This window comes from Tursiops truncatus, chromosome X (assembly GCF_011762595.2).
Source record: "Tursiops truncatus isolate mTurTru1 chromosome X, mTurTru1.mat.Y, whole genome shotgun sequence".
Lineage (NCBI taxonomy): Eukaryota > Metazoa > Chordata > Mammalia > Artiodactyla > Delphinidae > Tursiops > Tursiops truncatus.
Window position 1 is genome coordinate 86,707,790 of NC_047055.1, and position 27,687 is coordinate 86,735,476.

General features: G+C 44.5%; 1 protein-coding gene, 1 long non-coding RNA gene and 1 pseudogene across 8 annotated transcripts; 1 reads left to right on the plus strand and 2 right to left on the minus strand.

Moving 5' to 3' along the window:
- Window positions 1-1,173: 1,173 nt before the first annotated feature.
- On the minus strand, window positions 1,174-22,480 carry LOC141277589 (uncharacterized). The gene is made up of 3 exons (XR_012329207.1): window positions 13,870-22,480; window positions 10,645-11,025; window positions 1,174-2,736 (listed from the first exon to the last, which is right to left on the minus strand). It is a non-coding gene; the product is annotated as an uncharacterized lncRNA (long non-coding RNA).
- On the minus strand, window positions 7,872-10,624 carry LOC101338450 (cytochrome c oxidase subunit NDUFA4 pseudogene; annotated as a pseudogene).
- Window positions 22,407-27,626, plus strand: WDR45 (WD repeat domain 45). Of its 7 annotated transcripts, none has more exons than XM_033849034.2 (11): window positions 22,407-22,506; window positions 23,951-24,022; window positions 24,150-24,224; window positions 24,314-24,418; window positions 25,281-25,389; window positions 25,513-25,607; window positions 26,105-26,184; window positions 26,297-26,505; window positions 26,583-26,684; window positions 26,768-26,913; window positions 27,160-27,626. In XM_033849034.2, exons 2-11 carry the CDS (start codon window positions 23,968-23,970, stop codon window positions 27,267-27,269), a joined length of 1,086 nt encoding a protein of 361 aa, XP_033704925.1. In that variant the 5' UTR covers window positions 22,407-22,506; window positions 23,951-23,967; the 3' UTR covers window positions 27,270-27,626. The 7 variants fall into 7 exon arrangements, with proteins under 7 accessions (XP_033704925.1, XP_033704926.1, XP_033704924.1 ...); XM_033849035.2 differs by lacking the exon at window positions 22,407-22,506 and adding an exon at window positions 22,627-22,765; XM_033849033.2 differs by lacking the exon at window positions 22,407-22,506 and having other exon boundaries at window positions 23,443-24,022.
- Window positions 27,627-27,687: the final 61 nt, after the last annotated feature.

Genomic DNA, 27,687 nt, shown 5'->3' on the forward strand with positions numbered 1-27,687 from the left:
GCGCAGGCTCAGCGGCCATGGCTCACGGGCCTAGCCGCTCCGCGGCATGTGGGATCTTCCCAGACCAGGGCACGAACCCGTGTCCCCTGCATCGGCAGGCGGACTCCCAACTACTGCGCCACCAGGGAAGCCCAACCGCTTTTGATTTCACTGATTTTCTCCATTGTTTTTCTGTTTTCTATTTTTATTGATTTCCACTTTGATCTTTATTATTTCCTTTCTTCTGCTTACCTTAGGTTTACTTTGCTCTTCTTTTTCTAGTTTCTTATGGTGGAAGCTGAGATAATAGATTTTAGACCTTTCTTATTTAGTTCTTTCTTCTTTTCTAATATAGGCAGGCATTTAATGCAATAAATTCACCCCCGAATACTGCTTTAGTGGCATTGACAAATACTAATATGTTGAGTTTTCATTTTCATTCAGTTCAAAATGTTTTCTAATTTCCATTCTGACTTCTTTGATCCATGAATTATTTTGAAGTGTGTTACTTAGTTTCCAAATATTTGGAGATATTCCAGAGATCTTCCTGTTATTAATTTCTAATTCAGTTCCATTGTGGCCAGAGAAAACAATTTGTATAACCTGAATCCTTTTGCATTTACTGAGATTAATTTTATGGCCCAGAAAATGGTCTATCTTGGTAATACAGGGAAGCTGCTTCATGCTGGTGCCTTGACCTTGCATAGATCCTCATAGTTCCTGTAGGTAATGCTTAACCACAGCTGATCTATCTAGGTCTTGGCAGAAGCCTTGTGATCCTCCCAGAACATGAGAGCATGGGAAGCTTGTGAAGAACTGCTACAAGGCCATTTCCCACTCACTTTTTTATTTTCATGGGAAGCTGTCATGAGAGATTCTTATCACCTCCCAAATTCTGAGGAGATATGAGGATTTCTGTCTGAACCTTAGGGTACAGCTGCAGGGTATACAAATGCTTACCTGCAGCATGAAATCAGCTCCTCAGCAACAGGGTGTTCCACCACTTGTGTTGCAGCCATCTGGACCCTTTTGTTTCAGTATCATCCTGTGGTACAAAGGATATGGGGAACTGCTGTTGAGCCCCTCTAGTGAATTTTCATTTCAGTTATTTCATATTTATTTTCTTTATATTATTTTCATATTCTATTATTTTTTTATTTACTTTTATCATACTCAACTATTTTAACTCCTGAATTTGTTTTTTTTTTACTTTCTATCTTTTTGTTGATATTCTCTATTTGGTGAGACATCGTTATTATACTTCCCTTTAGTTCTTTAGATATGGTTTCCTTTAGTTCTTTGAGCATATTTATGCTAGTGATTTAAAATCTTTGTCTAAGCTGCGTGTAAATCAGTGAAGTCAGAACACTCCCTCACACGATATACAAAAATGAACTCAAAATGGCTTAAAGGCTTAAATATAAGACATGACACCATAAGACTCCTAGAAGAACACAGGCAAAAGATTCTCTGACATAAATCATAGCAATGTTTTCTTAGGTCAGTCTCCCAAGGCAATAGAAACAAAAGCAAAAATAAACAAATGAGGCCTAATCAAACTTATACACTTTTACACAGCAAAGGAAACCATGAACAAAACAAAAACACAACCTAGGGACTGGGAGAAAATATTTGCAAATGATGCTGAAACTGTGCAACTCAGATTGGGACTTGAACACACATGCCAGGACTCGAACCCAGCCAAAACCCCGACTGGCACTTGAACCCACGTTTTTTTAACTGAGATCACACACCTGGTCTCAGGACATAATGAAGCTGAGGTTCTTGATGTCTCATCACAGAAAGAATTCAGTGAGAGACAAAGTAGGTAAGAAGTGGATTTATTTAGAGAGAAACACACTCCACAGAATGTGGGTCATCTGAGAAGGCGAGAGCAGCACCAGGGTATGGGGTTGTCAGTTTTTATAAGGGTGGGTAATTTCATAGGCTAATGAGTGGGAAGAGTATTCCAGCTATTTTGGGGAAGGGGTGGGGATTTCCAGAAATAGGGCCACCGCCCACTTTTTGACCTTTATGGTCAGCCTTGGAACTGTCATGTCACCTGTGGGTGTGTCATTTAGCTTGCTGGTGTGTTACAATGAGCAGAAAATGAGGTTCAAGGTCTAGTGGAAGCCATCTTGGACCTATTTGGTTCTAATCAGTTTATGTTGTGTCCTTGGGCTATATCATTCTTTTTTTTTTTTTTGCAGTACGCGGGCCTCTCACTGTTGTGGCCCCTCCTGTTGCGGAGCACAGGCTCCGGAAGCACAGGCTCAGCGGCCATGGCTCACGGGCCCAGCCGCTCCGCGGCATGTGGGATCTTCCCGGACCGGGGCACGAACCCGTGTCCCCTGCATCGGCAGGCGGACTCTCAACCACTGCGCCACCAGGGAAGCCCTATATCATTCTTTTAAAGGTTGTGCCCTGCCCCCTTCCCTCCTGTTTCATTCTCCTCTCAGAGATTTTACTCCCATATTCTTACGGGAAGCAGAGGGGCAATGGTCCATCTTCTGTAACTGCTTCGAGGCTGAGTAGGGGTGTCGACCCTACCTGTCAGGGAGTAAAAACATCTCTGGATGCCTGATCTAGGGGCCCCAGGGGCAAGACAGCTACTTGTTTTAAGTCAGCGTGGGCTGGAATCCTCACATAGCCATCATCTTGATGTGGAACTGTTGTAACTGCTTCCATAGCCTTCCTATGAATCTCCTTGATGATGAAGCACGTTTTGGAACAGCATCAGAGTACAAAAATAACTATCTATAAATGACAAAAGAATTAAAAGGCATGGTTAAACATCTGATTACAGTGTAATCGGTAAAGAAACTTGGTTACAATAACCAGAATTACAAATGATTGCATTTCACTTAACATACCAAATAACCCTAGTTAAATATTTTCTCTTTGAGATACTTCAGGGGCCCTCTACAGAATCCCAAAATTAGCTGGAAATCAAAAGAACTTTAATGAAAATTTGATATTTGGGAAGTTTGTCAAAAAGTTTTAAAACACTTGGTAAAATAAGATCATAGGTCACTGTGAGATAATACTTATTCTGTAATCAAAGTGACAATAAAAGATTTCAAAGACAAATACAACACAGATCATTTAAAAGGTAAAGAAACTTAATATCTGTTATCAAAGGCAGTTCAACATTTTAAGAAAACCTGTCCTCTTGGGACTTCGCTGGTGGTGCAGTGGTATCTGCCTGCCAATGCAGGGGACACGGGTTCGATCCCTGGTCCAGGAAGATCCCACATGCCGTGGAGCAACTAAGTCCGTGCGCCCCAACTACTGAGCCTGTGCTCTAGAGCCCACAAGCCACAACTACTGAGCCCATGTGCCACAACTACTGAAGCCTGCGTCCCTAGAGCCCGTGCTCCACAACAAAGAGAAGCCACCACAATGAGAAGCCCGTGCACCGCATCCAAGAGCAGCCCTTGCTTGCCACAACTAGAGAAAGCTCACACACAGCAATGAAGACCCAACACAGCCAAAAATAAATAAATAAATAAGCAAATTTATTTAAAAAAAAAAAGAAAAAGAAAACCTGTCCTCTTAAAAGAGAGAAAAGCCACATTCAAGTCTTGCACCAGCTTACTTTTAAAATTCATTTACTCAATTAAATTTATTCTAAACTTAGTCAATCCTGACTGTGCACAAAACACTTTTCTCACAGTCCACTTTCCACAAACTTTTCATTACTTTCTGTAACCATCACTTTATTTTTTTGCAACCAGAAACAACCATCTGGGTTCAAGTAGCAATCTGAGTTGCATGGTTTCAATGCAACCAACAAAGGCTTAATTTCCAAAATATACAAACAGCTCATACAACTCAATAACAAAAACAAAAAAAACAACTGATCAAAAAATGAGCAGAAGACCTAAATAGACATTTCTCCAAAGAAGACATACAGATGGCCAATAGGCATATGAAAAGATGCTCAATGTTGCTAATTATTAGAGAAATGCAAATCAAAACTACAATGAGGTATCACCTCACACCAGTCAAAATGGCCATCATTAAAAAGTCTACAAATAATATATACTGGAGAGGGTGTGGAGAAAAGGGAACCCTCCAACACTGTTGGTGGGAATGTAAATTGGTGCAGCCAGTATGGAAAACAGTATGGAGGTTCCTTTAAAAATTAAAAATAGAGTTACCATATGATTCAGCAATACCACTCCTGGGCATATATCTGGAGAAAACTCTAATTCAAAAAGATACAGGACTTCCCTGGTGGTGCAGTGGTTAAGAATCTGCCTGCTAATGCAGGGGACATGGGTTTGATCCCCGGTCCAGGAAGATCCCACATGCCATGGAGCAACTAAGCCCATGCACCACAACTACTCAGCCTGCACTCTAGAGCCTGTGAGCCACAACTACTGAGCCCACATGCCACAACTACTGAAGCCCATGTGCCCTAGAGCCCGCATGCCGCAACTACTGAGCCCACACGCCACAACTACTGAAGCCCACACACCTAGAGCCCGTGCTCCGCAACAAGAGAAGCCACTTCAATGAGAAGCCCGTGCACCACAACTCAGAATAGCCCTCGCTCGCTGCAGCTAGAGAAAGCCCAGGTGCAGCAATGAAGACCCAATGCAGCCAAAAAAGAAAAAAAAGATACATGCACCCCAATGTTCATGCAGCACTATTTACAATAGCCAAGACATGGAAACAAGTTAAATGTCCATTGACAGATGAATGGATAAAGAAAATGTGGTATATATATACAATGGAATATTACTCAGCCATAAAAAGGAGTGAAATAATGCCATTTACAGCAACATGGATGGACCTAGAGCTTATCATACTAAGTGAAGGAAGTCAGACAGAGAAAGGCAAATACCATGTGATATCACTTATATGTGAAATCTAAAATATGATATAAATGAACTTATTTACAAAACAGTAACAGACTCACAGACATAGAAAACAAATTTATGGTTAACACAGAGGAAAGGGGATGGGGGAGGGATAAATTAGGAGTTTGGGATTAGCAGATATATATATATATATTCAGGAATTCCCTGGTGGTCCAGTGGTTGGGACTCTGTGCTTCCACTGCAGGGGGTACGGGTTTGACACCTGGTCAGGGAGCTAAGATCCTGCATGCCACGAGGCATGGCCAGAAAAAAAAAGAGAGAGAGAGAATATGTATATTCTTAATCACTTATACTGTACACCAGAAACTAACACAACATTGTAAATCAACTATACTTCAAAAAAACCCTAAAATCTTTGTCTAGTACATCCAATGTTTGGGCTTCCTTAGGGATAGTTTCTATTTAGTGCTTTTTTTTGCCCTGTGTATGGTTCATACTTTCTATTTTCATTGCAATTTTAAAATCTGGATATTTTAAATAATGCAGCAGCTCTGGAATTCAGATTCTCTCCACCCCAGGCTTTATTGTTGCTGCTGTCTGTTTAGTGACTTTTCTGAACTAGTTTTATAGTCTGTATTCTTTGATATGTGTGGTCACCAAAGTCTCTGCTTCATTAACTTAGTGGTCAGCTAATGGTTAGAGAGAGATTTCTTCAAATCCTTTGAACCAATAAGTCTTCAACCTTTGCCTAGGGTTTCTCTGTGTGTGTTGGAGCATGCTTGAACACTCCAGCAAGGTAGTTTACAACTCTGCCTTAGCAGAGTTCTCCACAGAGCTTCAAGATCACCCAGAGGTGGAAATAATGCCATCTGCAGCAACATGGATGGACCTAGAGATTATCATACTAAGCGAAGTAAGTCAGACAGAGAAAGACAAATATACAATATTGCTCATATGTGGAATCTAATTTAAAATTATACAAATGAACTTATTTACAAAACAGAAACAGACTCACAGATCTTGAAATCAAACTTATGGTGACCAAAGGGAAAACGTGGGGGAAAATGATAAATTAAGAGATTGGGATTAACATATACACACTACTATATATAAAATACATAACAAATAAGGACCTACTGTAGGGCTTCCCTGGTGGCGCAGTGGTTGAGAATCTGCCTGCCAATGCAGGGGACACGGGTTTGAGCCCTGGTCTGGGAAGATCCCACATGACACGGAGCAACTAAGCCGGTGCACAACAACTACTGAGCCTGTGCTCTAGAGCCCGCACGCCACAATTACTGAGCCCACAAGCCACAAATACTGAAGCCCACGTGCCTAGAGCCTGTGCTCTGCAACAAGAGAAGCCATCGCAATGAGAAGCCTGTGCACTGCAACAAAGAGTAGCCCCTGCTCCCCGCAACTAGAGAAAGCCCACGGGCAGCAATGAAGACCCAAAGCAGCCAAAAATAAATTTTATAAAAGACCTACTGTATAGCACAGGGAACTCTACTCAGTACTCTGTAATGGCCTATATGGGAAAAGAATCTTAAAAAGAGTGGATATATGTATATGTATAACTGATTCACTCTGCTGTACACCTGAAACTAACACAACACTGTAAATCAACTATACGCCGATTAAAAAAAAAAATCACCCAGAGTTGAAAGCTTAGGGCCTTCTCAGTTCTTTCCTTGGCATGCTTGTAGCCCTGCACTTGCATATGCATATGGCCTTCCAGACTCCCAGAAGTATGTCAGAGCTTTTCAAGGTCCCTCTGGATATCTTATTCCCAGTTTTTCATGATTTTTGGTCAACTTGTTTTCTCCAGCTGTTATCACAACCTCGGGCAACTGTGATGTTAAACAGTTTTCACCAGTTATTTTTTAAAAGGCTATTTGACCTGAGAGAGCTCTGAATCAGGTCAAATAAAGACAAGCCCTATAAGTGAAGGTTTCCAGGGAACTGCTATACAGGTCAAGAATGACAATTTTCTGGGCCTCACACCCATTAGAATGGTTACTATAAAAAAAAAAAAGAAAGAAAAGAAGTGTTGGTTGGGATGTGGAGAAAATTAGAACCTTTGCACACTACTGGTAGGAATATAAAATGGTGCAGCTGCTACGGAAAACAGTTCCCCCCAAAATTAAAAAAACGATTACCATATGATCCAGCAATTCCACTTCTGGACAAATATCCAAATTAATTGAAAGCACAGTATCAAAGAGACTTTGCACACCCATGTTCATAGCAGCATTATTCCCAATAGCCAAAAGGTGGAAGCAATCCAAGTGTCCATCGATAAATGAATTGATAAGCAAAACGTGGTATATTCATACAATAGAATATTATTCAGCCTTTAAAGGGAAGGAAATTCTGACACATGCTTCAACACGGATGAACCTTGAGGATGTTATGCTAAGTGAAATAAGCCAGTCATAAGAAAACAAATACTGTATGATTCCACTTATATGATATATCTAAAGGTGTCAAATTGGGACTTCGCTGGTGGTCCAGTGGTTAAGAATTGGTCTTGCAGTGCAGGGGACACCGGTTCAATCCCTGGTCAGGGAACTAAGATCCCACATGCCACGGGGCAACTAAGCCTGTGCACCACAACTAGAGAGCCCGTGTGCTGCAACTACGGAGCCCACATGCTCTGAAGCCCATGTACCATAACTAGAGAGAAGCCCGTGCGCTGCAACGAAAGATCCCGCGTGCCTCAACTAAGACCCAATATAGCCAATAAAGGAGTCAAATTCATAGAAACATAAAGTAGAAAGGTGGTTGCCAGGGGCTGGGGGAGGGGGAAATGGGGAGATGTTTAATGGGTCTAGAGTTTCAGGGTTTTTTTTTCAAGTTTCAGACTATTTATTAAGCAGTGTAAACCCCAACACAATACACCAACATGATTTCGTGCGTTTATTTATTTATTTTTTACTTTTTGGCCGTACCACGCAGCACGTGGGATCTTAGTTCCCCAACCAGGGATCGAACCGGCGCCCCCTGCAGTGGAAGTGCCAAGTCTTAACCTCTGGACCACTAGGGAAGTCCCTGATTTCGTGCATTTAGAGGGGAAATGTTTCCTGGTTAAGTGGAAAATTGTGCAGATGGCTTCTGGAAGACCTTCATTCTAAGCAGCTTTATAATGAAACATTTCATTTAGAAGTCTGGACCTTCTTTCTTCAATTTGCTGTAATCTACATTCACTGAGTAGAACTTGTACTGATCATTGGGACCCAGTTTTTTCCAGGGTTCTGGGTTACTCTTTCTGTCCCAACTGACATCTGGATTGAACAATGCCTGGCGCAAGACATACAGTGTTGCTCCAGTACCTCCCGCTTCAATAAATATGAAGAGGGGGATCAAGCTAAGATGCTTCTTGGCCTGACCGATGATTAGGCGGAGCATGGTTGTGACAGAAGCCTCGAGTCCAGACGGAGAGAACAATAAACTTGCAAGACCCAGGACTAAACAGTCTCTGCGCCGAGCAGAGTTTCAGTTTTGCAAGATGAAAAAGTTCTGGAGATCTGTTTCACAACAATGTGAATATTCTTAACATTCCTGAACTGTACATTCAAAAATGGTTAAGGTGGTAAATTTTATGTTATGTATACTTTGTTACAATTAAAAGTACATGGACACCTACTATGTGCCTGGCATTCTGGTTCATCTTTGTACACCCAGTGCCTGCATATCATGAATACTCCTCATCTTCCCTCTCAGCAACTTTTTAAATTTATTTATTTATTTATTTATTTTTGGCTGCGTTGGGTCTTCGTTGCAGCGAGTGGAGGCTGCTCTTCGTTGTGGTGCGCAGGCTTCTCATTGCGGTGGCTTCTCTTGCTGTGGAGCACGGGCTCTAGGCACGCGGGCTTCAGTAGTCGTGGCTCGCGGGCTCTAGAGCACAGGCTCCATAGTTATGGCACACGGGCTTAGTTGCTCCGCGGCATGTGGAATCTTCCTGGACCAGGGCTCGAACCCATGTCCCCTGCATTGGCAGGCAGGTTCTTAACCACTGCGCCACCAGGGAATTCCTCCCTCTCAGCACCATTTGACTCCCTTCTTGAAATGCCTTTTCTCTTGACTTCCAGAAATCCTTTCTTGGTTCTGTTCCTGCCTCACTGGCTGCTCCTACTCAATCTTTTGCCAGTTCCTCCTCTTTCCCCTGATCTTTGTACCTTGGAAATGCTTCAGGGCTTAGGCTTCTAACCTCCCCCCACCTACTTTCACTCCCTAGGTGATCTCCTCTGTCTCCTGACTTTAAATGACTTTGATATACTGATGCCTCCTAAATTTGTTATCTCCAGCCTGTACCTCACTCCTGACCTTCAGTTATATCCAATCACCTACCCAACATCTCTATATGATATTTCATAAGCATTTCAGAGTTCACAAAAATAATACAAAACTCCCAATTCCCCCTCTTAATCTGTTCCTCCAGCTGACTCTCAGCTTAACTAAAACCTTCAGAGTCATTCTTAACTCCTATCATCCACACACCCTATATCTAACCCATCAACATATCCCTGCAGCTCTACCTTCAAAATAATTCCAGAATACATCTTGTCTCCTCCACTTCCCAGTGTCCAAACCACCAAAAACCATTGCCTGATTTACTGAAATAGCCTCCAACTTCCCTCCTTGCTTTACCTTCTCCTGCTCCCTGCCTTAGTCCACACACAGAAGCCAGTGCTATTTTGAAAAGGCAAGTCTGGTCGTGTCTCTCTCCTGTGCTCCAAACCCTCCAAATGGCTCCCTATCCCACTCAGAATAGTAGCCAAAAGCATTTTTTTATGATTGTACATTTATTTGGTTCAACAAACATTTTCTTGAGCATCTACTAAGTATTAGGTTTGATGAGGGGCACTGGGGATATATAACATCTGCCCTTGGAGAAGTCTCAAGCATAGCAAGTCAACTCTGTACCTTGTAACATTGTGGGGGGTGCAGAGCACCATGGGGGAGGAATTTTTAATCCAACTTTTATATTAGTAAAGACTCTCAAGAAAGTATAATGCAAAAACTAAGCCTTCAGGAATTGGTACAAGTTATCCAGAGGATGTGGCCAAGGGATAGTAGGGAACAACAGAGGGATGTGAGAAAGTTACTCAGGTTTGGGAAACCACATGTTCACAATTAGCCAAAGCATTTTAATGGCCTACAAGGCCCTGCATATTCTGCCCCCACTCCACCCCTCTGTGACTCATCTGCTCAAGCTGCACTGATATCCTGTTCCTTCTGCCGAGAATGCTCTTCCCCCAAATTTCCACAGGGTTCATTCCCTCCCTCCCTTCAGGTTTCTGCTCCAATGTCACCTTATCACAGAAGTTTCTTTGATCATCCAAATAATATACAACTTCCTACTCTTACCTCAACCCTTCCTGTCTCCTAATCCATCTTATCTCTAATTTATATATAAATATAAATATATGTATATTCATTCATTCATCACCTTTCTCCTCCAAGGACATTGCTCTGTTTACTGTTTGATCCCCCAAATTTAGTACAGTGTGCCTGGTGTGTTGGAGGCACTCAATATATTTTGGATAAATGAATGAATGAATGTTCAATAATTAGTTGTTAAATGAAGGAGATTAGTATGCTACTTTTCAAGACATCAGAGCAAAACTTAACCAATTTCTCAATCTACAAACAATCCATTTTCCAGGATGCATTAGAGAAAATTAATTCATTGAGCCACATCCACAAAAGAAGGTGAAATGTTCCAAGGAGCAATTCTAATATTAAAGTTGACCCAACCGGGTCTGAGCAGAGCCATGCTTAACTTCCAGATTTATGTTTTGAGAAAGATTTTTACTGAGACATAGATACTTACAACTCATTCCCACAAATCTGGAATGTCTAAACGTTCATCCAAGTTTGGATTTCTTCCACTGGTTACTCAGTCATTAGATCTTGGTCCTTTTCAATCCTGACACCCTTCCTCATGACAACTTTGTATGATAGGCATGTGCATCATTCTTCATTCTCTGGTGACTGTCCTATTAATATACAGCATTAAGTAAATAACCAGACCACTGGTTTGAAAAGCAAACTAAAAAGGATTTAAAGACTTAGGAACCCATCTTAATTCAAATAAGATGTTAAATCCTAGGGACTTCCCTGGCGGTCCAGTGGTTAAGACTCCACGATTCCAATACAGGGGGTGCGAGTTCGACCTCTGGTCAGGGAACTGAGATCCTGCATGCTGCACAGCCTGGCCAAAAATTAAAAAAAAAAAAAAAGATGTTAAGTCCTATTTGCTCCAGGAGAAAAGGTGAGGTAAAACACTCATTGTGGAGGTGAAGGTGGGGTGATACTTCTATAATCAGAAGTTATAACAGCACCAGGAAGGTTGAAGGCCAATTATACTTCAAAAACAAACTCATAGAAAAAGAGATCAGATTTGTGTTTACCAGAGGTGAGGGTGGAGGAGGGGAAATTGGATGAAGGCAGTCAGAAGGTACAAATTTCCAGGTATAAGATAAATAACTACTAGGAATGTAATGTACAACATGATAAATATAATTAACACTGCTGTATGTTATATATAAAAGAGAGTAAATCCTAAGAGGATCACAAGGAAAAACTTTTTTTCTATTTCCTTAATTTTGTATCTATATGGGATGATGGATGTTCACTAAACTTATTGTGATAATCATTTCATGATGTATGTAAGTCAAGTCATTACGCTGTACACTTCAAACTTATACAGTGCTGTAAGTTGATTATATCTCAATAAAATTGGAAGAAAAAATAAACAAAAAAGATTTTCTCTGTATCATTGGTTTGGAGCAGTTTTATAACAATGTGCCTTTGTTTGTTTGTTTTTAGGCCACAGCACGTGGCTTGTGGGATTTTAGTTCCCCAACCCGGGCCCTCGGCAGTGAGAGCACAGAGTCCTAACCACTTGATGGCCAGGGAATTCCCACAATGTGCCTTTGTGTAGTATTTTTCATCTACCTTTTGCTGATGTTCATTGAGCTTCTTGGATCTGTGAGTTTATATCCTTCATTAATTTTGGAAAGTTTCAGAACTTTACTTCTTCACGTACTTTTTCTGTCCCCCTTCCTCTCCTTTGGGGATTCTATTTCCTGCATATTAGGCCACATGAAATTGTCCCACAGCTCATTTATGCTTTTTTCTATTTTCATTTTTTGGGGATTCTTTTTTCCTCTGTTCCATTTTCTTAGTTTCTACTGCTATGATTTAAACTACTGATGTTTTTCTTCTGCAATGTCTAGTCATTAATTCCATCTGGTGTATTTTTCATCTTTAGGATTTCATTGTGGGTACTTATATATATTCCATGCCTCTGCTCAACTTTTTTAACATATGCAGTGTAGCTTTAATAACTTTTTTAGCATCATTGTCTCCTAATTCTAACATCTGTGTCCATTCTGTGTTAGTTTCCATTGATTGATCATTATGGTTCATGTTTTCCTGCTTAAAAAAAACCAACACTCTTTTATTGAGATATAGTTCATATGCCACACAATACACCATTTAAAGTGTACAGTTAGGACTTCCCTCATGGCGCAGTGGTTAAGAATCTGCCTGCCAATGCAGGGGACATGGGTTCGATCCCTGGTCCAGTAAGATCCCATGTGCCATGGAGCAACTAAGCCCGTGTGCCACAACTACTGAGTCCAAGCTCTAGAGCCCACGAGCCACAACTACTGAGCCCACGTGCCACAACTACTGAAGCCCACGCACCTAGAGCCCATGCTCCACAACGAGAAGCCACCGCAATGAGAAGCCCACGCACCACGACGAAATGCAGCCCTCGCTCGCTGCAGCTAGAGAAAACCCGTGCACATCAACAAAGACCCAATGCAGCCAAAAATAAAATAAATTCATTAAAAAAATAAAGTGTGCAGTTAAATGTTTATTTTTAGTATACTTACTGAGTTCTGCAACCATTACCACACTCAGTTTCAGAACATTTTCAACACCCCAAAAAGCAATCCCCTACCCCTTAGCAGTCATTGCCTTTTTTTCCCCAGTTACCTTCCTCCCCCACCCCACCAGACCTACTAATCTACTTTGTCTCTATGGACTTGCCTATTCTGGACATTGTCTATAAATGGGATCATACAATATGCGGTCCTTTGTGACTGGCTCCTTTCACTTGACATACGTTTTTCAAGGTTATTCCATATTGTGGTATGTACCTCTTGCTTCTTTTTGTGCCTAATCATCTTTGTTTGGATAATAGACATTGTGAATTTTACCTTAGGTGCTAGGGTTTTATTATTAGTATTCCTATAAATCTTCCTGATCTTTGTACTGAGATAGTTAAGTTACTTGGAAACAATTTGATCTTTCAGGGTCTTCCTTCTATGATTTGTTAATTGGGTCTGCACTGGTACTTAGTCCAGGGCTAATTATTCCCCACAACCTTCCTGTGTATTCTATGCCCTGTGAATTATGTTCTTCCAATTGACCTATGTGCCAGGCCTAGTTCTAATCCAGTTGGATGGTTCTTTCCCTGGACTTGGGTAGTTTCTTCATATGCATGCACTTATCAGTACTCTGCTGAATATTCAAGGAGGACTCTTTGCAGATCTCTTTGGTTCTCTCTCTGTGAAGCTCTCTCCTGATATTCTGTCCTTCGAACTCTAACTGTCCTTGTCTCTCTGGATTATTTTAATTTAGGGAGGCCACCAGGCTCTACCTTCTCCCCTTTCTGTGCCACAGCATGAAAACTCTCCAAGTCCTCCCCACAGATACACCAGAAATACATCTACACGTGGAAAAACTCCTATAGAACACCTACTGAACGCTGGCAGAAGACCTCAGACCTCCCAAAAGGCAAGAAACTCCCACGTACCTGGGTAGGGCAAAAGGAAAAAATAAACAGAGACAAAAGGATAGGGACGGGACCTGCACCAGCGGGAGGGAGCTGTGAAGGAGGAAAAGTGTCCACACACTAGGAATCCCCTTCGCGGGTGGAGACTGCGGGTGGCAGAGCGGGGGAGCTTCGGAGCCAAGCAACAGGGGTGCAGAGGGCAAAGCGGAGAGATTCCAGCACAGAGGATCAGGGCCGACCGCCACTCACTAGCCGAGAGACTTGTCTGCTCACCCGCCGGGGCGGGCGGGGCTGGGAGCTGAGGTTCGGGCTTCAGTCGGAGTGCCAGGAGAGGACTGGGGTTGGCGGCATGAACACAGCCTGGAGGGCGTTAGTGCACCACGGCTAGCCGGGAGGGAGTCCGGGGAAAAGTCTGCACCTGCCGAAGAGACAAGAGACTTTTTCCTCCCTCTTTATTTCCTGGTGTGCGAGGAGAGGAGATTAAGAACGCTGCTTAAAGGAACTCCAGAGACAGGCGCGAGCCGCGGCTAAAAGCGCGGACCCCAGAGACGGGCGCGAGCCGCGGCTAAAAGCGCGGACCCCAGAGACAGACATGAGACGCTAAGGCCGCTGCTGCCGCCACCAAGAAGCCTGTGTGCGAACACAGGTCACTATCCACACCGCCTTCTGGGGAGCCTGTGCAGCCCGCCACTGCCAGGGTCCCGGGATCCAGGGACAACTTCCCCGGGAGAACGCACGGTGCGCCTCAGGCTGGCGCAACGTCACTCCGGCCTCTGCCGCCGCAGGCTGGCCCTGCACTCCGTGACCCTCCCTACCCCCGGCCTGAGTGAGCCAGAGCCCCCGAATCAGCGGCTCCTTTAACCCCGTCATGTCTGAGCAAAGAACAGACGCCCTCCAGCGACCTACACGCACAGGCGGGGCCAAATCCAAAGCTGAGCCCCTGGGAGCTGTGAGAACAAAGAAGAGAAAGGGAAATCTCTCCCAGCAGCCTCAGAAGCAGCGGATTAAAGCTCCACAATCAACTTGATGTACCCTGCATCTGTGGAATACCTGAATAGACAACGAATCATCCCAAATTAAGGAGCTGTGTGGATGAAAGGCTCTTGGTGCTGCAGCCAGGAGTTAGTGCTGTGCCTCTGAGGTGGGAGAGCCAACTTCAGGACACTGGTCCACAAGAGGCCTCCCAGCTCCATGTAATATCAAACGCCGAAAATCTCCCAGAGATCTCCAACTCAACACCAACACCCAGCTTCACTAAACGACCAGCAAGCTACAGTGCTAGACATCCTATGCCAAACAATTAGCAAGACAGGAACACAACCCCACCCATTAGCAGAGAGGCTGCCCAAAATCATAATAAGTCTACAGACACCCCAAAACACACCACCAGACGTGGACCTGCCCACCAGAAAGACAAGATCCAGGCTCATCCACCAGAACACAGGCACTAGTATCCTCCACCAGGAAGCCTACACAACCCACTGAACCAACCTTAGCCACTGGGGGCAGACACTAAAAACAACAGGAACTGCGAACCTTCAGCCTGCAAAAAGGAGACCCCAAACACAGTAAGATAAGCAAAATGAAAAGACAGAAAAACACACAGCAGATGAAGGAGCAAGATAGAAACCCACCAGACCTAACAAATGAAGAGGAAATAGGCAGTCTACCTGAAAAAGAATTCAGAATAATGATAGTAAAGATGATCCAAAATCTTGGAAATAGAATAGACAAAATGCAAGAAACATTTAACAAGGACCTAGAAGAACTAAAGATGAAACAAACAATGATGAACAACACAATAAATGAAATGAAAAATACTCTAGATGGGAACAATAGCAGAATAACTGAGGCAGAAGAATGGATAAGTGACCTGGAAGATAAAACAGTGGAAATAACTAATGCAGAGCAGAATAAAGAAAAAAGAATGAAAAGAACTGAGGACAGTCTCAGAGACCTCTGGGACAACATTAAACGCACCAACATTCGAATTATACGGGTTCCAGAAGGAGAAGAGAAAAAGAAAGGGACTGAGAAAATATTTGAAGAGATTATAGTTGAAAACTTCCCTAATATGGGAAAGGAAATAGTTAATCCAGTCCAGGAAGCACAGAGAGTCCCATACAGGATAAATCCAAGGAGAAATACACCAAGACACATATTAATCAAACTGTCAAAAATTAAATACAAAGAAAACATATTAAAAGCAGCAAGGGAGAAACAACAGATAACACACAAGGGAATCCCCATAAGGTTTAACAGCTGATCTCTCAGCAGAAAATCTGCAAGCCAGAAGGGACTGGCAGGACATATTTAAAGTGATGAAGGAGAAAAACCTGCAACCAAGATTACTCTACCCAGCAAGGATCTCATTCAGATTTGATGGAGAAATTAAAACCTTTACAGACAAGCAAAAGCTGAGAGAGTTCAGCACCACCAAACCAGCTCTACAACAACTGCTAAAGGAACTTCTCTAGGCAAGAAACACAAGAGAAGGAAAAGACCTACAATAACGAACCCAAAACAATTAAGAAAATGGGAATGGGAACATACATATCGATAATTACCTTAAATGTAAATGGACTAAATGCTCCCACCAAAAGACACAGATTGGCTGAATGGATACAAAAACAAGACCCATATATTTGCTGTCTACAAGAGACCCACTTCAGACCTAGAGACACATACAGACTGAAAGTAAGGGGATGGAAAAAGGTATTTCATGCAAATGGAAACCAAAAGAAAGCTGGAGTAGCAATTCTCATATCAGACAAAATAGACTTTAAAATAAAGACTATTAGAAGAGACGAAGAAGGACACTACATAATGATCAAGGGATTGATCCAAGAAGAAGATATAACAATTGTAAATATTTATGCACCCAACATAGGAGCACCTCAATACATAAGGCAAATAGTAACAGCCATAAAAGGGGAAATCGACAGTAACACATTCATAGTAGGGGACTTTAACACCCCACATTCACCAATGGACAGATCATCCAAAATGAAAATAAATAAGGAAACACAAGCTTTAAATGATACATTAAACAAGATGGACTTAATTGATATTTATAGGACATTCCATCCAAAAACAACAGAATACACATTTTTCTCAAGTGCTCATGGAACATTCTCCAGGATAGATCATATCTTGGGTCACAAATCAAGCCTTGGTAAATTTAAGAAAATTGAAATTGTATCAAGTATCTTTTCTGACCACAACGCTATGAGACTAGATATCAATTACAGGAAAAGATCTGTAAAAAATACAAATACATGGAGGCTAAACAATACACTACTTAATAATGAAGTGATCACTGAAGAAATCAAAGAGGAAATCAAAAAATACCAAGAAACAAACAAATGACAACAGAGACACGACGACTCAAAATCTATGGGATGCAGCAAAAGCAGTTCTAAGAGGGAAGTTTATAGCAATACAATCCTACCTTAAGAAACAGGAAACATCTCGAATAAACAACCTAACCTTGCACCTAAAGCAATTAGAGAAAGAAGAACAAAAAAACCCAAAGTTAGCAGAAGGAAAGAAATCATAAAAATCAGATCAGAAATAAATGAAAAAGAAATGAAGGAAACGATAGCAAAGATCAATAAAACTAAAAGCTGGTTCTTTGAAAGGATAAACAAAATTGATAAACCATTAGCCAGACTCATCAAGAAAAAAAGGGAGAAGACTGAAATCAATAGAATTAGAAATGAAAAAGGGGAAGTAACAACTGACACTGCAGAAATACAAAAGATCATGAGAGATTACTACAAGCAACTCTATGCCAATAAAATGGACAACCTGGAAGAAATGGACAAATTCTTAGAAATGCACAACCTGCCAAGACTGAATCAGGAAGAAATAGAAAATATGAACAGACCAATCACAAGCACTGAAATTGAAACTGTGATTAAAAATCTTCCAACAAGCAAAAGCCCAGGACCAGATGGCTTCACAGGCGAATTCTATCAAACATTTAGAGAAGAGCTATCACCTATCCTTATCAAACTCTTCCAAAATATAGCAGAGGGAGGAACACTCCCCAACTCATTCTACGAGGCCACCATCACCCTGATACCAAAACCAGACAAGGATGTCACAAAGAAAGAAAACTACAGACCAATATCACTGATGAACATAGATGCAAAAATCCTCAACAAAATACTAGCAAACAGAATCCAACAGCACATTAAACGGATCATACACCATGATCAAGTGGGGTTTATCACAGGAATGCAAGGATTCTTCAATATACGCAAATCAATCAACGTGATACACCATATTAACAAATTGAAGAAGAAAAACCATATGATCATCTCAATAGATGCAGAGAAAGCTTTTGACAAAATTCAACACCCATTTTGATAAAAACCCTGCAGAAAGTAGGCATAGAGGGATCTTTCCTCAACATAATAAAGGCCATATATGACAAATCCACAGCCAACATCATCCTCAATGGTGAAAAACTGAAAGCATTTCCCTAAGGTCAGGAAAAAGACAAGGTTGCCCACTCTCACCACTCTTATTCAACATAGTTTTGGAAGTTTTAGACACAGCAATCAGAGAAGAAAAGGAAATAAAAGGAATCCAAATCGGAAAAGAAGAAGTAAAGCTGTCACTGTTTGCAGATGACATGATACTATACATAGAGAATCCTAAAGATGCTACCAGAAAACTACTAGAGCTAATCAATGAATTTGGTAAAGTAGCAGGATACAAAATTAATGCACAGAAACCTCTGGCATTCCTATACACTAAGGATGAAAAATCTGAAAGTGAAATCAAGAAAACACTCCCATTTACCATTGCAACAAAAAGAATAAAATACCTAGGAATAAACCTACCTAAGGAGACAAAAGACCTGTATGCAGAAAATTATAAGACACTGATGAAAGAAATTAAAGATGATACAAATAGATGGAGAGATATACCATGTTCTTGGATTGGGAGAATCAACATTGTGAAAATGACTCTACTACCCAAAGCAATCTACAGATTCAATGCAATCCCTATCAAACTACCACTGGCATTTTTCACAGAACTAGAACAAAAAGTTTCACAATTTGTACGGAAACACAAAAGACCCCGAATAGCCAAAGCAGTCTTGAGAACAAAAAACGGAGCTGGAGGAATCAGGCTTCCTGACTTCAGACTATACTACAAAGCTACAGTAATCAAGACAGTATGGTACTGGCACAAAAACAGAAATATAGATCAATGGAACAGGATAAAAAGCCCAGAGATAAACCCACGCACATATGGTCACCTTATATTTGATAAAGGAGGCAGGAATGTACAGTGGAGAAAGGAAAGCCTCTTCAATAAGTGGTGATGGGAAAACTGGACAGGTGCATGTAGAAGTCTGAGATTAGATCACTCCCTAACATCGTACACAAAAATAAGATCAAAATGGATTAAAGACCTAAATGTAAGGCCAGAAACTATCAAACTCTTAGAGGAAAACATAGGCAGGACACTCTATGACATAAATCACAGCAAGGTTCTTTTTTGACCCACCTCCTAGAGAAATGGAAATAAAAACAAAAATAAACAAATGGGACCTAATGAAACTTCAAAGCTTTTGCGCAGCAAAGGAAACCATAAACAAGACCAAAAGACAACCCTCAGAATGGGAGGAAATATTTGCAGATGAAGCAACTGACAAAGGATTAATCTCCAAAATTTATAAGCAACTCATGCAGCCAAATAACAAAAAAACAAACAACCCAATCCAAAAATGGGCAGAAGACCTAAATAGACATTTCTCCAAAGAAGATATACAGACTGCCAACAAACACATGAAAGAATGCTCAACATCACTAATCATTAGAGAAATGCAAATCAAAACTACAATGAGATATCATCTCACACCGGTCAGAATGGCCATCATCAAAAAATCTAGAAACACTAAATGCTGGAGAGGGTGTGGAGAAAAGGGAACCCTCTTTCACTGTTGGTGGGAATGTAAATTGATACAGCCACTGTGGAGAACAGTATGGAGGTTCCTTAAAAAACTACAAATAACACTACCATATGCCCAGCAATCCTACTACTGAGCCTATACCGTGAGAAAACCATAATTCAAGAAGAGTCATGTACCAAAATGTTTATTGCAGCTCTATTTACAATAGCCCGGAGATGGAAACAACCTAAGTGTCCATCATCGGATGAATGGATAAAGAAGATGTGGCACATATATACAATGGAATATTACTCAGCCATAAAAAGAAACGAAATTGAGCTATTTGTAATGAGGTGGATAGACCTAGAGTCTGTCATACAGAGTGAAGTAAGTCAGAAAGAGAGAGACAAATACCGTATGCTAACACATATATATGGAATTTAAGGAAAAAAATGTCATGAAAAACCTAGGGGTGAAACAGGAATAAAGACACAGACTTACTAGAGAATGGGCTTGAGGATATGGGGAGGGGGAAGGGTAAACTGTGACAAAGCGAGAGAGAGGCATGGACATATATACACTACCAAACGTAAGGTAGATAGCTAGTGGGAAGCAGCCGCATAGCACAGGGAGATCAGCTCGGTGATTTGTGACCGCCTGGAGGGGTGCGATAGGGAGGGTGGGAGGGAGGGAGACGCAAGCGGGAAGAGATATGGGAACATATGTATATATATAACTGATTCATTTTGTTGTGAAGCTGAAACTAACATACCATTGTAAAGCAATTATACTCCAATAAAGATGTTAAAATGAAAAAAACAAAAAAACTCTCCAAGTGGTAACTTGGGGCAGTTTGGGGCTCATCTTCTTTCCCATTTCTCAGGGATCACTGTCCTTCACTGTCTGATGTGTATGTCTTAAAAACCGTTGTTTCATGTATTCTTCCTTTTGGGGGGGGCAGTGGTTGGTTGTTTCATGTGAGAGGACAAATTTGTTCCCTGTTACTCCATCTTGACTAAAAGTGCATGAGCCAGGGGTTGTATTTGTGATACCACTTGGACAGTGGGACCAACAGAATTTGCCAATGACAAATAAGGAGAATCAACCATGATATATCTGCTGTTTGGCTCAAGTGACAGACTGGGTGTTATGGTGCTATTGGCTGAGATGAGGGAGACAGGAGGTTGGTTGAGCCAGGGAAATTCAAGAGATCTGTTTGGATGAGTTAAATGTGAGATGCCTTATGAGACATCCACGTGAACACGTCAAACAGGCCATAGCATATATGTCTGGTGTTCAGGAAAGAGGTCTAGGCTAGAGGCCTAAATTAGTGGATCTTCCAAATATTTGCAATAATTAAGGCTATGAGACAACATGAAGTCACCTAGGGAGAGAATACTGACTACAAAAGTAAGGCGGCCAGGATCATACCCAAGGATACCACAGTATTTGGAAATTGGATAAAGATGGAGGAGTAGCCAGAGATATAGGAGAAAACAAAGAGAGTGAGAGCAAGAAACTGTGGAATATGCTGGGTGGTTACAGGAAGGTGTAGAGAAGTGACTGCTGGTTTGGGAAGATTGTTACTCATCAGTGATCTGGTTAAGAACAGTCTCAGAGACATGGAAGTGACAAAAGCCAAACTGAATTAAGTTAAATATGCTCTGGGAATTCCCTGGTGGTCCAGTGGTTAGGACTTGGCCCTCTCACTGCCAAGGGTCCAGGTTCAATCCCGGGTCGGGTAACTAAGATCCCATGCCGTGGCCAAGAAAAAAAAAAAGCTAAATGTGCTCTGGGATGTAAGGAAGTAGAGACCGAAGAAAGCCAGAAGATTGGCTTTGCTGAGGAGCACAGCAATGGAGTCACGCCTAGGGTAGTACATGGGGCCAAAATTCACAAGTAAATATGTCTGTGGATGTTGACAACACAGTACATCAAACAACCTAGATGGCCATCAGTAGGGGAACAGCTGAACAGTTATACATTTATTCCACGGAATATCATGAATCAATTAAAAAGGATGAATAAAACAGATGCCCATTATATATTAATAATTTTTTAAAGCATCAAAACAATATTTGAAAAAAAGTAAAGGATGGGTGGATTGTGTCAATATCACAACTGTGTGATACTCAGTGTCACAACTGTGTGATACTTAGTATCACAACTGTGTGAACATTCTGAGTGTAGTATTTTACTATACAACATGTTACCTTCAGGGGTAAGTGTTAAAGCACATGGGATTTCTCTATTATTTCTCAAAACTACACGTTGAGTCCACATCTCAAAATTTATAAGTTGAATACAAAAATATTTCCAGTATGTACATAATTGGGGTCTTTTTTCCTCCCACACTGAACACTTATAACCTCTTGCCATCAAAAATACTTTTTCACTTTGTAAATAAAACGAAGCATGGGTGGGGTGGGGAATCCCATCCTGGCTTCCCCTGGCTATGGGGATAGACTCAGCTTTGAAGGTCTCCAGGCTCACCCCCGCCTCGAGGCTCCCCGGTCGCCTCCCTAGAAGTCTGGGAGAACTACAAATAGCTAACAGGGGCGGCCCCTCTTGGACCTCGGAGGTCCGAGTCTTGTTAGCCCAGAAGGTAACGCCGCTAGCTCTCCGAGCAGGACCCAGTTACGGAATTCTCGCCCTTTTCCGCTCAGCGAGGGGAAGGCTCTCTCTCTCCCACCCGTCTTCGGTTCCTTCAGACAGTCATGCCGTGGCGGAGCGTCCTCTGCTCCCCGCTCTCTCCTGGGGGAACGCCGCGCTCCCTCTCTTTGCTCCAAAGACCCAGAAGCTGGTTTAGGAAGACTGCAGCCGCGCTTTCCAGCGAGGGTGAGTCATTTCCGGTCACAGACTCCCTCCCCCGGAAGTAAGGCCTGATGTAAACAAGGGAGTGGGGCTTTAAGGCCCGGGAGGTCAGAACGCCGGGCCGTGGGCGGCACCGAGAGCAGGGGACGCGCAGAGGTCAGGTCAGTGCAGGCGGCAGGGAGCTGGGGCATGGTGCAAGAATTGGTTGCGATCTGGGGGACGGAGGGGTCTTTTGAGCAAGGGTCTTGGTGGATGGGGATGTATCTAGGACAGGGATCTTGAGTAGGTGCTGGCACTGGATGGAGTATGAGGGTGGTCTTGGACATCAGTGGTGGTAGCGATGTGTGAGGCATCCCTGGGCAGGGTTCCTGGGTGGCAAGTGTCTTTGGAATGGGGGTCCCAAAAAAGGGATCTTGCAAGGTGGGGCTGTCTAAAGAATGGGTCTTTGGGGGCGAGGCGGTCCGGTGGAGGTGGTACAGGGGGGAAGGGAGGACGTTTGGAGAGTGGGAAGGGGTGTGCCTGGGCAAAGGTTTTGGGGAGATGGGGGTTTGAAGGGAGTATGGGGACTCTGGGACAAGAATATTAGGGGGGGTCTAGGGCAGGTGTCTTGTGGGGGGGATTGAGTTGTCCCAGGTAGGGGTTTTGGGAAGTGTGTGTCCTGGGCAAGGGTTTTGAGGGGTTGGGGTGCCCTGGAGCAGGGTCTTGGGGAGACGATAGGGGGTCTGGAGGAGGAACCTTAGGGGGATGCAATTCTTGGGGGTACGTCCAAGCCAACCCATGTCAGAGTCAGGGACAGCAGAACATATGGAAGTGTATGTCCCAGGGGTGGGGGATTTGGAGTGATAAGGGAATCCTGAAGTAGGGTCTTTAGGGCATACAGGGGTCTGGGGGAAGGTCCAGGTTGTCCATGGTTGGACAGAAGTTAGCATGTCATGAGAAGGGGTTGTGTGGAGGTGGGAATGGGATCCTGAAGGGATTTCAGGAAGCCTGTGGGGAAGGAAGGTGTGAGAGAGCTCTGGAGTGGTAGAATAGGTTGGAGTAGAAGGACGTGGCGGGGGAGTTCCTGTGAGCGGTGGACCAACTGTAGCAGGTCTCAGGGCCAGGTCAGGGAGGTGCAGGAAGAGGTGGATGTTTGAGCCCCCTTTCCCCATTTATTGACAGGCAGACTTAGGTGCTGGGTCCAGGTGTAAAGATGAGAAGTGGGTAGGGGGTGGTTCCAGGCCATGTTGGGCACTGGGGCCAGGATTGGCTGAGGGTAGAGAGGAGATATCACTGGGATACCCCCTACCCCATTATCTCTTGATAAGCAGTCAGTCAGGGAGGGAGTAAGGAGGAGGTGGGGATGTCCAGGTCAGGGTAGGCCGAGAGAGCTGGAGTCAACCAAGTGTAAGAAGATGCGAATGTTCCTGTCCATGCTCTTTGGGGTCTTGGGAGCTTAGAGTGGAAACCCTAGGATTCTCCCCCTGATTTTGTCTTCTTTGCAGTCCTGCTGGGGTTAGGTAGCAGAGTGGGAGGAGGAAGAAGAAATCAGTTGGGGACAGGAGTTCTAGGACTCAGAGAACAGACCCCAGGACTCTTCCCAACCCTACCCCCATTTGTGTCCAGGGAAGCAATCCTGGACCATGACTCAGCAGCCACTTCGAGGAGTGACCAGTCTGCGTTTCAACCAAGATCAAAGTGAGAGAGGCTGTGCCTGTGCCCTTTTGGGAGGGAGGGAGGGAGAGAATGGCCAGAGGTGGGTGTTAAACCCCTAGCTTCCCATCTGGACATCCTTTGAGGCAGCCCGGATTCCTCCCGTCCCCAGGCTGCTTTTGCTGCGCTATGGAGACAGGTGTGCGCATCTACAACGTGGAGCCATTGATGGAGAAGGGGCATCTGGGTGAGCTGTCGGTGGGGGAGGGGCAATGGGCAGAAGGGCTGGGCTGGGCATTGGCACCCACCCCTACTGACACCCTGGTCCTTGTCCAGACCATGAGCAGGTGGGCAGCATGGGCCTGGTGGAAATGCTGCACCGCTCCAACCTGCTGGCCCTGGTGGGCGGTGGTAGCAGCCCCAAGTTCTCAGAGATCTCAGGTAAGTGTCCTCATCCGGTCCCACCCTTGGCCCAGATTCCCCGGAATCCTGGCCTCCCGGAGGCTCTGGCAAATGAAGATGTCAGAGTAACTCAGAGTCACACAGTGAGGCCTACATCTTACAAGTCCTGGATCTTATCACTTGAGAAGCTTGGTGTTTTGTCTTCATTTAACAGACACTTGTTGAATGCCTCCTGTATGCCATGTCCTTACCTATGGAGCGCTTGCTGTGAGCCTGGTGCTGTTGTTACCACTTTACATGTATTAACTCATTTAATCCTCACATGACTCTGTGTGGTAGGAAGTATCATCATCCCCATTTTTGCAGATGAAGAAACTGAGGCCCAAAGAGGTTAAGTGATTTATCCAAGGTGACACAACTAATAGGTTTTAAAATCTCGGGGCTGTCTCCCTGGTGCCCTCTTGCTTTGAGTCTCAAGCACCATCTTATTTTAAGGGCTTTTGTTGATCCCACTGGGACATGGCAAAAGATGCCCTAGGATTCCTCACAGAAATCTTCTGGGGGGTATGAGCTGGGACCCTGGAGGCAGAAATAGTTACTGATGAGAAGTTACAGGCCTGGATGTGAGTCCCTGCTTGGTTGCTGATGGGTTGTGAGGTCCTTGGCTAGATAGAAAACCCCTTCGAGCCTCAGCTTCCTCATCTGTAAATGAGTATAACGGTTCTAGAACCTGTCTTCTCAGGAATCACATCTACAAGTGCTCATGCTGTGTGAGGTCATATTGCGTGTTAGCAAAAGGTTAAGCAAGTGGGTTGAGGTCCCATGGGGAGTAGGGGTAGGTCTTGTGTCACCAGGGCTTCCCCTCACCCTAAACCTTGGCCCCGACAACCCACCTGCCCAGCAGTGCTGATCTGGGACGATGCCCGGGAGGGCAAGGACTCCAAGGACAAGCTGGTGCTGGAGTTCACCTTCACCAAGCCAGTGCTGGCTGTGCGCATGCGCCATGACAAGTGAGCCTGAGGTGGGCTGGGGGTGGGGGAGGTCGGAGGTCCCCACAGCAGGCTAGAGGGTTAGTCCTGCATGGGCACCCTGCCCTCCCCTCACGACCATCCTGTGTTGTGTGATGCCCACAGAATCGTGATCGTGCTGAAGAACCGCATCTATGTGTACTCCTTCCCCGACAATCCCCGAAAGCTGTTTGAGTTTGACACCCGGGACAACCCCAAGGGTGAGAGGACCCAGAGATGCAGGTGTAGTGGCAGGAGGCAGTGGATGGGGCAGAGGGGCAGAAGAGAGATAGAAAGGGGCACACAACGAGTAACTGGGAAAGAGAGGCAGGGAGAGAGTCTTTGCATAGAGATGCTCCAATGGGCTGAGATGCCCGTACTCCCATTCTATCCATTTTCCCATCCTTAGCCAGTTCTTTCTCTCTACTCTCATCCCCGCCTCACCCCTGGCTGCCTCAGATAGCAGAGCAGAAAGGCTCATTAAGGACATTAATGGGTATGCCAGGGATTCCTGGGCCTCCTGGGGCTGCCACAGCTGCATAGGGAGGCAGGGAATCTGCCTTGATGGTGGGGAGCACACCTGAGGACAAGCCCCCTGTGGGTTCTGTGGGTAGCATGTATCGTGGAAGGTTGAAGTCTGGCCCTTATCCAGCTCTGTCCATCCTGAGACCCTGCCTGGCCCCAACGTCCTCTTTACCAGCCCCCCACCCCACCCTAGGGCTCTGTGACCTCTGCCCCAGCCTGGAGAAACAACTGCTAGTGTTCCCAGGACACAAGTGCGGGAGCCTGCAACTTGTGGTGAGCTGTCCAGTGGGCAGGGGTGGGTAGGTGGGCTGGCTCTCCCTGTGGACTCTTGGCAACTTACCTCCTTACCACCTACCCCAAGCCCAAACTGCTCCTTCTACCATAGGACCTGGCAAGCACAAAGCCCGGCACCTCATCTGCTCCGTTTACCATCAATGCACATCAGAGCGACGTGGCCTGCGTGTCTCTGAACCAGCCAGGCACGGTAGTGGCCTCGGCCTCTCAGAAGGGCACCCTTATTCGCCTTTTTGACACGCAGTCCAAGGAGAAGCTGGTGGAGCTGCGCCGAGGCACTGACCCCGCCACCCTCTACTGGTGAGCACAGGGTATGCCTGGTGGGCTCCTGACCTCACACCACATGACATGGGCGTCATCGCTGGTCTGTCTTTCAGCATCAACTTCAGCCATGATTCTTCCTTCCTGTGTGCATCCAGTGATAAGGGCACAGTCCACATCTTTGCTCTCAAGGATACCCGCCTCAACCGCCGCTCTGCGTGAGTGCCTCCTGCCCCACCCTGCCTCACCCCCATCCCCCTGCCCATATATCACACCTGGGCTTAGCCAGTGTTGCCTGCAGGCTGGCTCGCGTGGGCAAGGTGGGGCCTATGATTGGGCAGTATGTGGACTCTCAATGGAGCCTGGCGAGCTTCACCGTGCCTGCTGAGTCAGCCTGCATCTGTGCTTTTGGTCGCAACACTTCCAAGAATGTCAACTCTGTCATTGGTGAGTGGGAATAGCCCTTGACTGGGGGGTACTGCATGGGCGAAGGCCTACAAATTGGACCTGAAAGAATTTTAGGGCATGGGAGGCCTGAGGGAGCCAAACGGTTGGTTCACTTCCACCATCGCTAAGGGAGATGGCACGTGGCAAAGACCTGGAGATAGACCCTGAGCCACGGGACACCTGAGAGGACTGGAGTGTGTGGCTTTGGCAGCATCTAACCTTTTCCAATCCTCCCCCCTCCTCCAGCCATCTGTGTAGATGGGACCTTCCACAAATATGTCTTCACTCCCGATGGAAACTGCAACAGAGAGGCTTTCGATGTGTACCTTGACATCTGTGATGACGATGACTTTTAAGGACCCTGTGGGTTGTGCTAGGGACCTGCAGTGGCAGACTGCAAAGCCTGTGCGGGGGTGGGAGTGCTGTGGAAGCCACCAGCCAGCAAACATTAATGGAGCAGGTGCCCACTTTTCACTCTTAAGAGCAATGCCTAAACAGCTCAGTCGCCCCAAGCACTTCTTGATGACTGTGTGCCCGCAGAGCCAGGCCAGGGACTCAGAGAGACAGCGGCCCCCCTGGGGCTCCCAGCCTGGAGAAGACTGCTAGGGACCCAGAGTGGGTGCCCTAATCCAACCTGTGGGGATTTTTAAAAGACTTCCTAGAAAGAGACGATCTCTGATATGATGAATATGAATAAAAGGCCCTTAATAGTATTTATGGCTGGACCTCGGGAGTGGGGCCTGGAGGAGATGAGGCTGAAAAAGCCCTGCAGGA

Bases quoted from the DNA above. Each gene is read 5' to 3' on its own strand.
- WDR45 (XM_033849034.2), top strand. From the start codon at position 23,968: ATGACTCAGCAGCCACTTCGAGGAGTGACCAGTCTGCGTTTCAACCAA. The intron at 26,185-26,296 runs GTGAGCTGTCCA...CTTCTACCATAG, and splicing joins GCGGGAGCCTGCAACTTGTG to GACCTGGCAAGCACAAAGCC. The intron at 26,685-26,767 runs GTGAGTGCCTCC...TGTTGCCTGCAG, and splicing joins CGCCTCAACCGCCGCTCTGC to GCTGGCTCGCGTGGGCAAGG.